This window comes from Ictalurus punctatus, chromosome 11 (assembly GCF_001660625.3).
Source record: "Ictalurus punctatus breed USDA103 chromosome 11, Coco_2.0, whole genome shotgun sequence".
Lineage (NCBI taxonomy): Eukaryota > Metazoa > Chordata > Actinopteri > Siluriformes > Ictaluridae > Ictalurus > Ictalurus punctatus.
The window spans coordinates 17,968,699-17,984,053 of NC_030426.2; the positions used below are offsets into that span (position 1 = coordinate 17,968,699).

At 37.6% G+C, this 15,355-nt stretch overlaps 2 protein-coding genes across 6 annotated transcripts in view; one reads left to right on the forward strand and one right to left on the reverse strand.

The window, feature by feature from the left end:
- Positions 1-3,234, forward strand: part of usp13 (ubiquitin specific peptidase 13) — a 28,559-nt gene extending 25,325 nt beyond the window's left edge. For both annotated transcript variants that reach the window (XM_017480585.3, XM_017480584.3), the window contains exons 19-21: positions 171-363; positions 1,055-1,139; positions 1,261-3,234. In XM_017480585.3, coding sequence (XP_017336074.1) covers positions 171-363; positions 1,055-1,139; positions 1,261-1,357 — 375 coding nt within the window. In that variant the 3' untranslated portion in view covers positions 1,358-3,234. The remainder of the gene's footprint in view (positions 1-170; positions 364-1,054; positions 1,140-1,260) is intronic.
- Positions 3,235-3,419: 185 nt separating this feature from the next.
- pex5la (peroxisomal biogenesis factor 5-like a) overlaps positions 3,420-15,355 on the reverse strand; it is a 73,820-nt gene continuing 61,884 nt past the window's right edge. For all 4 annotated transcript variants that reach the window (XM_017480363.3, XM_017480368.3, XM_017480364.3 and 1 more), the window contains 4 exons: positions 12,678-12,884; positions 11,416-11,581; positions 5,974-6,131; positions 3,420-5,405 (listed from right to left, as the gene is read on the reverse strand). In XM_017480363.3, the coding sequence (XP_017335852.1) occupies positions 5,204-5,405; positions 5,974-6,131; positions 11,416-11,581; positions 12,678-12,884 (733 nt within the window). In that variant the 3' untranslated portion in view covers positions 3,420-5,203. The remainder of the gene's footprint in view (positions 5,406-5,973; positions 6,132-11,415; positions 11,582-12,677; positions 12,885-15,355) is intronic.

Below are 15,355 nucleotides of genomic sequence, written 5' to 3' on the forward strand. Positions count from 1 at the left end.
TTTCTTCAGTGTTGTCACATGAAAAGATACAATCAAATATTTACAAAAATGTGAGGGGTGTACTCACTTTTGTGAGATACTGTATATATGCTCTACATATTTTATAAAGTTCCCACATCTATGTTTGATATCCAGTTCTGTATATCTGTGTCATGCTTGTGTGTTTACAGAATAATAACCTGGAGCGGGCTTTAGATTGGATCTTTACTCACCCAGAGAGCGAGGAGGAGAGCGAGGCCATGTCCGACATGGTCGACACAGAGCCCAATGATACCAGTTTCTCAAATGCCAACACGCACAGTGACTCCACGCTGTCCCCGGAGCAGGAAATGTCTAGTCCACGTGTTCGAGACGGCCCTGGACGTGAGTATCCTTCTCATCAAACAGCATTTACATTTACATTATATTTAAGGCATTTGGCAGATGCCCTTATCCAGAATGACTTACATTTATCTAATTTATACAACTGAGCAGTTGAGGGTTAAGGGCATTGCTCAAGGGCCCAGCCGTGGAAGCTTGGTAGTGCTGGGATGTGAACTCACGACCTTCCTATCAGTAGTCTTAACCACTGAGCTGTTACATGCACAAATAATAATCAGATACAATTATTCCATTCATTGCAATTAAATTGACTACAAATGATGAAAGTACATTTACCAAGATCAAGGAACACTGTTCCAGAGTTTTTGGGAAATGTAAGAGTTCCACTGGTTGCATTGTGACCGATACTCAGTATTTATAGTTCTGTCTCAAATGACCCAAGGGCTCATGGTGGCCTATAGTGTTTCAGCAGATTATATGACATTTAGAGATGTAAACATCTTAAGCAGGACTCTGTAGTGAATGCAGATCCTAACTGGCAGCCAGTTTAGTTTAAATAAGGTTTGCATATTGTACTCTAATTGGTAAAGTAGGGCAGCCAGCCAGCAACATGTTACAATAGTTCAAACTAGAAGTTATGAAGCATGTATTAGTTTCTCAGTGAATGTTTCTCAGTGTATGATCATTTAGTCCATGTTTCTCAAATGAAAATTATGCTATTCTTTTACTGTAGGGTATGAACTCTTTGCCTTCATAAGTCACATGGGAACATCAACAATGTCTGGTCATTATGTATGCCATATCAAAAAGGAAGGAAGGTAAGATTTTTATTTTATTTAATTTATTTTTTTAAGAAAATGATGATATTTTTTGATTACTCTCTAAAAATCTAGTCAAAAAGTTACTGACAAGTGACCAAATCCTTTTTTCCCCCTTTAGATGGGTCATTTACAATGATCATAGAGTATGTTTGTCAGAAAGTCCTCCAAAAGACTTGGGTTACATTTACTTTTACCGGCGCCTGCCCAGCTGCTAGATTTGGACCTTAGAGCGTAGAGCCTGCAAGGCACAGAAGAGGAGGAGGATATTTCTGACACTCCAGGAAACCAGGGAGGTGTTCACACTATAGAGAAGGAGAGAATGCACCTCATACCATGCAAAGACCTGCAAAGAAAAGGCTCAGCCAGTACAGGCACGGTCCCTTGGAGGGAATGAATGTGTTTAATCATCTGTTCATTTGTTTATTATTGGTTTGCTGAGAGTATATTCTGTACTGGAGATACAGAGCGATGTGTGCCATTTGAAATATACAGATTAATGTGCTAATATATATATAAACACACAAATTAGTTTACTCTTTCAATACCTTGAAGTACTATGCCAGTATATTTCAAGCGATAGCTTCAATTTGTGAAAATGCAAACATGATTCTTCCTCAGTGTGGAAGTATCGTTACTGCCAGCCCTGATTTATACCAAGTTCAATTTATGTTCTTGGAATTACATTTTGGATGAGCACTGGAACACATAACTGTGTTTAAAAATATATTTGGAGGTTTACTGAACTTTATGAAGTGAAGTGGAATTTAGGTGACGTAATATTATGCACAAATACGCACAGACTGTTAAAGTATTGGGCAAAGTAAAAATGAAATGTCAAGTTTAAAAGAATCCGTGTGTGGGAGAAAGTTTGTTTTTGTAGGGATTAAATATGCACTCTTACAGTATATTGATCTTTTGGGGGGAAAAAATAACTCCAGCAGATTTATGTTCTATCTTGTCAAACTTCAGCACAACAGAAATACAATAACTACATGATTATGTAGGTTTACACCTTTGGTCAGTGTTACAAGACAAGAAAGATGTAGCAGTGATTTGTTTTGTGCAATAGTTAAGTGCTTTATACTCAATGCCTTGTCCAGGTTTACTGACTGCACAGGTTTGATTCACCATAGTGTTGTTCATCTCATTTTATTCTCAAAGACATTAACAGCCCATTTTGTATCCAATAACTAAGCTATATATATATATATATATATATATATATATATATATATATATATATATATATATAAAATGTATGTATGTATAATACACACACACACATATATACTGCAGTGACAAGTGGATTCAACTTTCTAACATCATATGCAGCGTCTTGCGTCTAACTTGGATCTCAATTTCTGTCACATCCTTGGGTGATGTGAATGTGGAATGTACTATCTATGGTGCTCAATAATACCAAAACGCTCACAATTTTTGATGTCTTCATGTTCTTTCTACCCCCCCCCGGTTCCTCTCAGAAGCATACAGTGATATTTATGAAAAAAAAAAATTCTCGTTTTATCCCAACTACGCATACATTTGTTTTCTCTGGGACATTACTAACAGATAAACCAATATTTCTTTCTCTGCTCTGTTTTATCATAGGAGTTTTTGCTTCTCTTGCTTTCTGTTTCTAATTGGATCTTCAGAGTTAAAGCATTCATCAAATGCTGTATGGCTGCACTCATCCTTTTTCTTTTTCAAAGTGTGAAAGGTGATGCTTCGGACACCTCCTTCTTAAGCAGGCCTTCATATTATCAGCTTGTGCACTACAATCCAAAATGTTACAATCCAAAAGTTAGCCATTCAATATTTTGAAATGTATAGTAGATCTTATGTGTTTCATCTATTTCATGTTTTTCAAGGAACTGAATGTCAAGTGGTACAAAGTTTTTATTTTATTTTTTCTTCTTTTTGCAAATGTGTGTGCCAACCCTATGGTTATGCAAATTTACACAACGTTCTTTTGTAATGGATCTTCTTATCCGAATATTGCTTACAACAGAACATTACGAGGGCAAATGTGTTCAAGAGAACAGTCTGTCCAATAACATTATTAACTGGAATATTAAATAAAACCAAAATCACACGTGTGTTTTTTTGGGGTTTTTTTTTTTGTTGTTTTGTTTTTTTCGTTTTTGAGGTGGCCAAAAAAAATTCATACAACACTGTCTTTGGAAAAAAAAGGTGCACTTGCTTTGAGATAAATATGCATTAATTATTAGTGAATAAGGTAAAACAGCTGAGTTTATAAAACAGGACAAGTAGTCAGTGTATATATTACATTTTATTTTATTTTAAAAGATAATTTTCATATGTTTGCTCAATATTTGATATATTTTATGTGTAATAATGTTGCACCAGACTTAATGAAGCCTGTGACATGTTATTAGGAGATGCAGCAAGTATAGTTTCATAAGAATGTATAATTTCATGGTAGTAGGGATACTACTACTGAAATCACTGATCGCACACTTGTTTGTTCGAGCTACAATGTTCCGCATGCGTTACAGGCATCAGTAAATCTGGCTTCTTTTGTGAGAATAGTATGAACAGGTATACAATAAAGTATTTTATCTAGAATACTAGTTGCATTGCAAAACTGGTAACTATTATATAATCTGCTTTATGTTAAATATACATAAAGGTCAATATGTACTGAAATGCAAAATCAGGATTATGTGTGTCATAGAAATAAGGGACAGAATAAAAGAGGCATGACAATTTCATGCATATAAATAAAGCTACCGCATTCAAAAATAAGTGCATTCAGCATGCAATCCTCATAAATAAGGAGTTCTAGAGTGTAAGGTCATCTAGATCATCTCACCTGAGATTGTACAGAGGTCTAAAAAAAGGGGGGAGACATTCCTTGGGTTCTACCAACATATCAGTTAGATAATTTACAGTAGGAAGCAATCAGCTAGAAAGCACAGGCCTGTCATAGGGAATTTACAGTCATTTAAATACGCAAAAGGTAAAGAGCTTAATGTAAAAATGATAATCAAAATAAGTAGATTTGGTCACTCATGCTATATAATATGCAAAAATATGTGCCCTGTAAGGACTAGTTGTATCTAGTTATACTGAGAAGAAACAAATAAGTGCATATTTAACAAGCTACCATGTTTTTCCATGCCGTTTCCTTAGTAAGCTGATAAGACGTGACAACACTCACTCTTTAGGTAATCTGCCTCCATCTTTAAAAACGGTAAATTAAACCATAATCTCAAGTTATGCATCATTCATTATTTTACCCTAACATTTTTGACACGTTGACACTTCTCATTACATCACATTCAACAAAAGTCTTAAATGAGCTTTAAGACAAAATGCAATAATGCATGACTTCACATCAAGTGGAGCTGTGGAGGACAGTCACCTGCATATTTTGTGGGTCTTTCATAAGAAGTCACATATGGCATTCAGAGATATAGTAAAGATGCAAACGGAAAGCTGTGGTTTTGGTTAAAAAAAACAAACAAAAAAAACAACCCTTCTTGCTTCTTTGTAAATGACAAGCCATCAAGAGGAAACCATCTCATCCACTGTCATCCCCATAAGATCTCCGAAATTACTAATTGTCTGTCATGCATTTTAAATAAGGGTTTACTGTCTGGCCTGCAGCAAAGTTACAGCAAACAACAGAATTTTTTTTATCCCTAGCATTTAAGAAAAAGCTAAAATAGGACCTGTAGGTGGTAGCACTGAACTATTGCTTTGATCTATCTGACAATCCAGATTTGCATCTGTTTCATTATACAAGAGGAAAATACACAGGAATGTAACTGTTTTGAGTTACAGACTTTTTTTTTCATAGTTCTTCCAGCACATCCAACATCCACCCAGCAAGACGTCACTAACTACTATTTTCTACAGTCTTCCAGGCATTGTGCTCTTCTCTGAAATCATATACTGCCATGCAGTTCTCAGGAATGTAAAGGTGCTTTGCGGAAAAAAAAAATCTCGAAAACCTCTTCGATAAAACGATTTACAGCTTCCTCCATTTGAAGGACTTTGGGTTCTTGGCTTGTACTCGGTCAAAAATATTTGCCAGTTCACATGTCCAGGTTGAAGGCCCTCATGAGTAAGTCCAGGTCCCCAATGTTTGCTGCCTGGAAGAGCTCGGGCTGGTCCATCATTGAGAGTGCTATTCTCAATGCTGCCCAGATGTTTCCAGACATGACCTGGTGCGAGAGTTGCCGACTCCTGCTCTTCCTCTGCAGGCTTAGTGCTGTCAGGAAGTTACTGGCAGCTTCCCTGCAACAACAGATGAAGTGCCAAGAATTGAACACATGATACTGCAGAAATTTTGCTTACATACTACTAAAACCTTCCTGCCTCTACCAAGAGGCTACAACTTGGCTGTAGATGGACCTTTGAACAAGATAAAGGCACTCCACTTGCTATAAAGAGTATGAAGGAAGTGGTCCAAAATCCATCTGGAAGTGTTCTAAAATGTTGTTCGATATTACAGGAAGTGGTATAATGTTGTTATTCTGTTAAGGGAAGGCTGCACCAAGTGTTAAGGAGATGGATGCCAATAATTGTGAAACCATTATTTTACTGAAAATTATTTTACTTATATTTGTTTATTTAAATGAAGGGCAGCAATAATTCTGGAATTGATTGTAGTCAGTAGTAATACTTCTACAGTCTTCATCATGTGTTGTGCCCTTTTGTAAAATCTTACATTAAAATAATCCAGTAGGAGCATTCCAAATTCAGTCATATGATATGGCTAAGTGGGATGCCGTTGTGCTGTCAGATGACGTTGATTTAAAATGTAAGAAAGTAGAAGAGGAGATAAATGGCAGAACTCCCAGACCTGTGTGCACCCAGGTTGATGCAGCTGATGCCCAGGTTGTAGCGAGAGCGAATGAAACCAGGCTGGAGATCTAGAGCTCTGGTGTACGCTTCCACTGCCTCCTCACTGCGGTCTCCGTTAGCTAGTGTCGCCCCGAGACGATTCCACAGCAAGTAGTCCTGTCAGTGGTGCGAAGGAATAGTTATTATTTAATCGGTCACTTCACATATATTTATAATTTGAAGCATTTGAGCTTTTACCAGCTTTGACTTCTACAAATAAAAATGTATATTTTGACTCTAATTTGCAGTCACACTTAAGAAAGTTGCTCTGAACCTTACAAATGTAGCATATGGAATTCGATCCAATTTCACTTTATAGTGCTTTTAATGATAAATATTTCACAAAGCATGAATACAGATGTAGATTTCAATCTGTAATAAACACGCCAGAGGTGACAGTGGCAAGGAAAAACTCCCCGAGACAACACGAGGAAGTAACCATGAGACTCTAAAGGGAACCACTTATGGGTGACACCAAATAGTGAGACTATAAAATCATTACATTGTATAGCTGTGGAAGAGAAAGTAAACACAAACAGTACTGAAAGGATGTTCATTATGAGCATTTTGCAAATAAGAGTCAGCACAGGACAGTCTTTATGGTTACAGCGGCAGTTATTAATTACAATATACCGTATCACCTTGAGATAATTTGTTGAAGGAATGATGAGTCTTGCGCATAAACTTTTTGGGAAGTGCAAATCTTTAGGTTATTCATGTGGGACCATCCTACTTTAATTTCCGAGGCCCTTGTTTGTAGAACCTTTCATAAGAAACCGCATGAGTGTGAAAGCACTGAAGTGTATTCAATAATACATTTTAAAGATAAAGCCATTTGCCTTTTGGTGCACTGACATTAGAAATTTTGATAAGCAAAGTGATGTGAGGTGCTTTTGGAGCATGACGTCTATTACATTTCCACCACTATGCCTGAGGGCAAATGACTTCCTGATTTATACTTGATTTATGGTTATGCAACTACAATGTCACTTTTTGATCTCCTTAGATTTATTATCTCCATCCATGATACTGCCATTACGATACTGACATCATCATTGAGCTTTAATCTTCCCAACTGTAGGCATCATATATCCACATCTGACATGAGCATTAAAAAAAAAAATCCCAGTGTACATACTTATATGTACATTATTACAAATGAACCCCATTAGCGGTTATCTTGAGGTCTGGTTTTGTCTGTTCACTGACAGACTGGGGTGTGTCTGAGCAGCTTGATGCCCAAGGGATGCCTGGTGTTGGAAATTGGCGCCAACATTATGTTTCATTGTATTCGAGTCCCTCGGCAGGCGGACACACATTACCATGTCAAGTTAAAGAGAAGGATTTTTGATTTTTGTGTGTAAATGTAGCCTATGTATGGAGACTGAATAGAGCTCAGAAAGCAAGGTCAAACAGATGCTTATTACAAATTCTCATTATAATGGTGGCACAGTAGAAACTTTCACTGAAGATCAAAATGAATTGCATCGGGAGCTTGGTGACAGATCTTGTACATTGCGAGTGTTTACAATTAAATCTGCTCAGCTGAGTACAATCGTGCTAGCTATACATCCTGAGTAACATCTTTCTCTGTCACAAGCCATCACAAAATGGATGTTGTGCATCAACCAAAACACCATCAATGGGGTTGTCATAACCAGTGGCGGCACTATATAACGAGTTCAACAAATAATAATCTTCGTGCAGTCATCATTCCCAACTCCATACATTTTAAATTACATTCAAATACTTATGACCTGTTTTGAGTCACCAGTGCCTTAAAAATTTTGTATTATTTGACCAATATAAGCTGATGTTCCGTTGATTTGCTCACCTTCCTAGATGTTTCATAATCAATCACCGGGCAGCAATCTCAATGCCCCACTTATTTTCCATAGAGTTATTACTGCACCTAGTGGTCTACAGAACTGCAACAAACGCTAACAGAGAACCACAGGGGCAGGATTCGCTCTGCACCATGCACAATGAACAACATGGAGTAGCACACAAGTTCATGACTGGGCTACCAGATTGGGTTACTTGAAAATACTAGCTTTTGGGCTGGCTTCAGGTCTTTTGTGTGGTTTTTCGACATGTAGTTGGGACTGGAGATTTTTCTGAAAACTGTAACCCTGGTTAATGATATTAACCAGGATAAAAATTTTAGATAGAAAATATGGATAAAATTAGGTTATATTGCATCAACCACATAGTATTTAGACAAGCCATGTATTTGCACAAGCATTTTCAGCAGACCATCTGCTAAATTGGCCACACCCACTGGCACAAACAGCCATTGAGATTAACACTTCTCTTAGTATGTCTGGCCTTTAATGTGTACTGTGTTCACTGTACCTCTACCATCCAGTGTACTGCGTGTTCTGAGGTGCCAGATTCAGAGGTGGGAAAAGCACTGAAATTCTTAACTTAAGTAAAAGCGCAATTACTCATCTAAATAAATACTCAGGTAAAAAGCAAGGGTACACTTACACTTTCTTCTCTAGAAAGTTAAAGAAGAAAAGTATTAACTTAAATTTACTAAAAGTGCACAAATACAGTAAAAGCACAAGAAAGATTCATAAACGATAACGATGTCTGCCTCTACTCACACATTAGTTTTAGTTACTGATGGAAAATTAGTGTCCCTTTCACCAAGGAACATGGGAAAATATTAGCTAAGGCTTTAACAACAGCTTTATTCCTAATGTCTCTACCGTTAGCCAGCATGATAATTACCTCTGACAATACAAACTAGCTGAATTCGATTGGCTAGCTGTCACAGCACAAACTGCCTTGGTGTACAAAGTGTACTGTACATATCCACAGGTAGATTACAGTGAGGTCTCATATTTGCTGTCACATCTGTTGAAATTTCGTGAAGCTGCCTGATGCTAAAATGTCATCTTATGACATTAGAAATATATAATTACAGAGAAATGTAGTGAATTAATGTTTTTAGTAAATAAAAAGTAGAGAAAATGCATTAGGTGAAATACTCAAGCAAAAGTGTACTGTACACTTAAGGAAGTAGAGTAACAAACTAATAGTTCTTTCTTAAATCCCATATCTTCTGAAATTGTTGTTTCGTAAGAACTGTAATACACATTTCACACTTTTATTTTTGCAATTTAGATATTTTTGTGGAGCCTCTGTACTGCTTTTTACTTAATATTATGTTATGTTAATATTATGTTTTTGCTTAATATTATGCTCTTGACGACCACATTTCCTCCCACTGGATATGATGAGAGAAAAAAATGATGTCACAATTTCAGTTCAGCAGTTAAGTGTCAGGATTTATTAAACATATTTGTTTCAGTATTGTTCTGTGGTCATATTTGTGTTTGTGTATAAAATTATCGTTTATTTGCTTTGGGTCTTTGCGAAGTCTTGCATTTGTCAAAACTGCAATTTTAAGCTGTGGTTACTAGTTCAATCTGATGATTTCTTGTTCTACAGTTTTTTCTACCGCTTTTCACCTCAGTCTGCTAATTTTTGGATATTGATTCAAATTTGTGCATATTGATCCTGTCTGCCTAAGCACTGACCCCTGCTATAGAGTCAATAACTTTAAAAAGAACTCATGTGTCTAGCTTCCTGTGAAAGAGCTGCTTTTACTTTACTCACTCTCTCACTCTCTCTCTCTTTCACTGTCTATACAGTCATGTGAAAAAATAAGTAGACCACATGGAACTTGTTGGGTTTTTTTTTTTTTTTTTTTTTTTTTTTTTTTTGCATATTTGGTCAAGCAAACAGTTGATCTTCTTGGAAACAGTGTCTATAAATAAAGTTGATACACGCTATCAAAAGACACATACAATTGACATTTTGTAGTAATTTTCACATTTTAAATGAAAAAAAAAAAAACAGATCAGTTATATGGAAAAAGTAAGTATACCCCTACATTGAACACACCTTCACACCCATAAAATTAGAATCAAGTGTTCAAGATTGGGTACCAGTGATCAGAACCTACTGAGGGAGTGCAGGTGGAACCGGTCTTATTTATACCCCTCTCATATCTAGTGTCTGGTGTTCCCTTTGCTATTGAGGTGTGTGGTGTCATCATGCCAAGATCTAAAGAGTTCTGTAAGGCCTTCAGAAAAAAAGGTTGTGGATGCCTTTGAGTCTGGCAAGGGATTTAAAAAGATCTCCAAATTATTTTAAATACATCATTCCAGTCTAAAGAAAATCATCTTCAAGTCGCACAGATTTTTTTCAGATTATTCAGCCTAAGTGCAGACCATGTGATGCAAAAAGAAGTCTCCAAAAACCCCAAAATTTCATCACAGGATCTGCTAGCAAGTCTTGTAACTGTTGGTGTCAAAGTGCCACCAACAATCTACAATCAAAAAGAGATTGCACAAAGTTGACCTACATGGGAGGTGTGCCAGGAAAAAAACCTTTGCTGTCTAAAAATACATTAGAGCAAGACTACATTTTGTTAATGATCATATAGGTAAAGGCTGGGCCTTTTGGAATAATGTGCTCTGGACAGACGAATCAAAGATTGAGTTGTTTGGCCACAGTAACAGCAGACATGTTTGGTGCTGACCAAAGACAGCTTTTCAGAAGAAGCACCTCATACCAACTTTGAAGCACGATGGAGGAAATGTTACGGTTTGGGGTCGCTTCACTGCCTAAGGGTCTGGACAGCTTGCATTCATTGATTCAACTATGAATTCTGCATTGTATCAAAGAGTGCTTGACGATAGTGTGAGGCCATCTGTCCAAAAGTTGAAGTTGAACCGAAAGTGGACTTTCAACAGGATAATGATCCTAAGCACACTAGCAAATCCACCAAGGAATAGCTCAAAAAGAAGTAGTTGATGAGATATTCTTCGCAATTTTACATTGAAGAACATTATTCTGAAAGTGTTCCACAAATTGTAGATGCAGTTTTTACAGATTGCTGAACCTCTGCCCATCTTTACTTCTGAAAGACTCTGCCTCTCTAAGATACTCTTTTCATACCCAGTCATATTACTGGCCTGTTGCCAATTAAGCTCCAGCTGTTTCTTTTTAGTAACACTTACTTTTCCAGCCTTTTGTTGCCCCGTCCCAACTTTTTTGAGACGTCCTGCGGCCATCAAATTCAATATTACCTTATTTTTTCCTTAAAATGGTACATTTCCTTATATTTTGGTTTTATATATTATTCGTAACATTTTATATTTTTTCCATGTTCAATTGTGATATGGATTTATGAGATTTGCAAATAATTGCAATCTGTTTTTATGTACATTTTGCACAGCGTCCTAACTTTTTTGGAACTGGGGTTGTAATACATATTATATATATATATATATATATATATATATATATATATATATATATACATACACACACACACACACGTGCTGTATGATATGCAACATCATTGTGTCAGCAGAATGAGTACCTCTGGCCGGACAGACAGTGCAGCGTTGAAGGCATCTACAGCCTTGTTGAACTCAGAGCTAAGGTTGTAAAGCACACCCAGGCCAGTTTGCAAATCCGGGTCAATTGTGTCTAGGTTCTGCTGGGCTGCTTCCAAGAACAGCTCCTTCACCTCAGGCAGCAAAGAGCTGAAATGATTGAGAGAAAGAGATATGGTAAGACAGATACTGATCCGAGTCTGAAATCGCAGAGTTTCTACACTGCACTTAATAAATAATTCTAGCTATTATTATAGTTCCACTCAAAGCATTTTGGAGCTGAAAAAAAAGAGTGTAAGTTATTTGTTTACTGAAGTGAATCATCGATGAACATTCTATTAAAACAGCCCAGCATTTTGTAACCTTTTGGCAATCCAGCTTTAAAAATTTTTTTAAACATAGCTAGTACATATTATCTTTATCTGAATTATCAACAACAACAGTAATAATAATAATAATAATAATAATAATAATAATAATATTTACATTAGTAGATACCTCCCTTTGGGGGTTCTCCTGATGACACCTTTGTGCTTATACACAGGTGGGAGTGTAAATAATGATCTAAAAATGTGTAGTTTCATATTTACAAAAAATAACACTTTTATTTCAGTTCACATACCAAAAAAATCTTTTAGCATAGAAATGAAATAAAACAAATAAAATAGTTAAAAACCCTTACTCCCACCTACGATATCAGTCAAAATTTGCCTGCTCGCTGAAGGGTTTTCTTCATTTTTACTATTTTCTACTAATTTAAGATAATAATGAAGACGTCCGCATTATCCAGGGTGTCCCTGCCTTGTGCCCCATGCCTCCTGAGATAGGCTCCAGGTTCCCTGTGACCCAGTAAGGATAAGCGGTACAGAAAATGGATGGATGGATCGATCAGCATTCAGAAACAATATTTTGTAATGACCAAAAAAGTGTTTTAACACCTCACAATTATTTTATATTTAATATTTTCTTTGCAGTATTGCTGATGAGGCTTCATGAAGGAGCTCACGAACTTCCTAAACAGACCAAGTTGTTCACTTCTTCTGCACAAGTTCTACATATGGCTTATTAAAATGCATTTTGATTCAGAAAGGCATTTATACATGGGACATCTCATGTGTCCAGACTTTGAACTGAGAATGGGTTAAATATGTTGGCAAAATTAATGGTTAAATTCTTCTTTAAAAATGCAGAGCAAATTTAAAATCATAAAAACACATGTTGCAAACCCGATTTATTGTGTCCTCACCATGCCATGGGTGTGGAGTAGGAGAGGTGGCGTGAGTTTGGTGAGCCCTGCAGGTTGTTGTGGTTCTTCAGGAGGTGTTTATATTTCGGGTTATGTCTCAGCCAGCCCAGTAGAGCCTCACATGCTTCCTGCTTCATGCCCGTGTTGGTTAGGCTCACCGCCAATGCCATGAGGGCCTGGAGGTTGTTGGGGTGGAGCTCCAGACACCTGCACATGTGTACGTACATATCAAAAGACACACACACACACACACACACACACTTATCAGGACTAAAGCAAACGGACTGCAGCTTTGATGGACACTAATTAGCTCACAAGCAGCATAATGAGTAGCAGATGTTTCCTTTTTAATTTACAGGTGACTACCTGCACCATCTCATGTGGTTAGACTTCAAGTTGTACAAAAAGTGCTTTATAAATTCAAGAACTCCTTTATTAAAAATTTTTATAATAAAGAAATATTAGAATGAAATACTGGCAGCACAGTAGAACTACTGAAGAGTTACGTAAGTATCTGTACAATTACATAACAGCATTTGTTGTGGCTATTACTATAACTAATATATACTGGCAAATATTACATTCACACTGCCATTACATATTCCTCACAGTTTAAACACTACTATAGATTTAATTTCATTTACATTGTTGATTAAAGTTGATTAATTATGACAGCTTGAACTCTAAAAATAGATGTAACTTAACAAAAAAGTTAGCCACCGTTCATCTCAGTAAATTATAGAAACTATTTCACCAAGTGCATAACTGACATTTTGAACCTGAAGGTGAAACCAGGACTCTTAGAAAGTAAAAGGACACACTTTGGTCCTGAGACCTACCATTAGCTCAAGTGATGGGAATGTTATGTCTTTTCTGTGAGTCTGAGCAATCAGCTCACCTTGTCAAGGAGAACTTTTGAGTCCCAACTCTGACAGTTGTTAAAACAACCAAATTCCCTAGTCTTTGTCTATCATTTAAATGGTCCAAATATTGTACCTTTTGATTGACAAAATAATATAATACTTTTAAGGAAATGTAAAACCAGCATGTGCATCTATCTATCCATCCATTTTATGTACTGCGTATCCTACACAGGATCGTGGGGAGCCTGGAGCCTATCCCAGGGGACTCAGGGCACAAGGCAGGGGGCCAACCCATCGCAGGGTATACTTGCACACACGCACACTTACACACCCATTCACACAGTACGATTTGGAAATGCCAATCAGCCTACAATGCATGTTTTTGGACTGGGGAGGAAACCGGAGTACCCGGAGGAAACCCCTGAAGCACAGGGAGAACATGCGAGCTCCATGCACGCAGGGCGGAGGCAGGAATTGAACCCCCAACCCCTGCTAACCATTAAGCCACCGTGCCCCCCCAGCATGTGCATGCATAGACAAATACACAAATGAGTTTAATTGAGTGCATTAATATTGTTGTGCTTGATATGTCTGTTGCCTTTCATTGTATTTTTTGAAGAGAAATATTCCTGATATTTAAATTTAAATTAGAAGTGGGTGTGGCCTAAACCAGAAGGTTGCTTTGTTTGTTCAAGTTAAATATCAACCAGGTAGAAATGCCAGCACTACCAATATGGTCTGTGAATTCTGGCTCTGACAGTTCCTCAACCTCATATTACTTGACTGATGTGTGGGACTGTTTTTAATCCTGCTCGAGTGGTTATTATTTATGTTTGTACCTGCCTGCAATATATTATACAACAGTAAGATCTGGTCCACTAATTTGATTGGACAAGCGGCACTCCAAGAGTTAGTATAACCGCACTGGGACATTATAATCTGCTTGTCTGTGTTCGCTACATAAAATTCCAATTCTATCAATAGTTTTCATCATCTCAGAGCACGACATGAGAAAGGCTTTCAGGAGACTGAACACCAGGAAGGGAGCAGGACCAGACAGCATCTCAGGTCAGGTCCCTAGAGCCTGCGCTGACCAGCAAGCACCGGTGTTCACAGAGATATTCAAGGCCCCGGTAGCCTTGACCTCAGTTGTGAGGAAGTGCATTGAAAGGCTGGTCAGAGACTTCATCAACTCTTTGTTACCCGACACCACAGACCCTGGACATTTCCCATACTGTCCCAATCGCTCAAGCGAAGATGCCATCACACATCTCCTTCACTCAGCATTAAGCCATCTGGACATAAGAAGGGAAATTATGTTAAAATGCTGTTTGCTGACTACAGATCAGCATTTAACACTTTAATTCCCTCCAAACTCACCACCAAGTTGGAGGACCTGGGACTTAGCCCGTTCCTGTGTAAGTGGATCTCCAACTTCCTGACAGGCAGCTCACAAGCAGTACATGTGAGCAGACATGTCTCAGCCTCCCTCACAATCTGCACTGGAGCCCCCTAGGATTGTTTCCTGAGCCCTCTGCTGTACTCATTGCACACTTATGACTGTGTGGCCACTTCCAACTCTACCACCATTGTCAACTTTGTTGACGACACTGCTGTGGTGGGCCTGATCTCTGATAATACAGAGAAAGCCTACTTGGAGGAGATTAGAGAGTGGACAGTTTGTGATACCTTGGTGTTTACATTATGCAGGACCTGTCATGGTCCTGTCACATTAACACCCTGGTGAAAAAGGCTAGTCAGCATCTTTACCAACTTAGATGCATAAGGGACTTTAAACTGCCCTCTAAGCTGCTA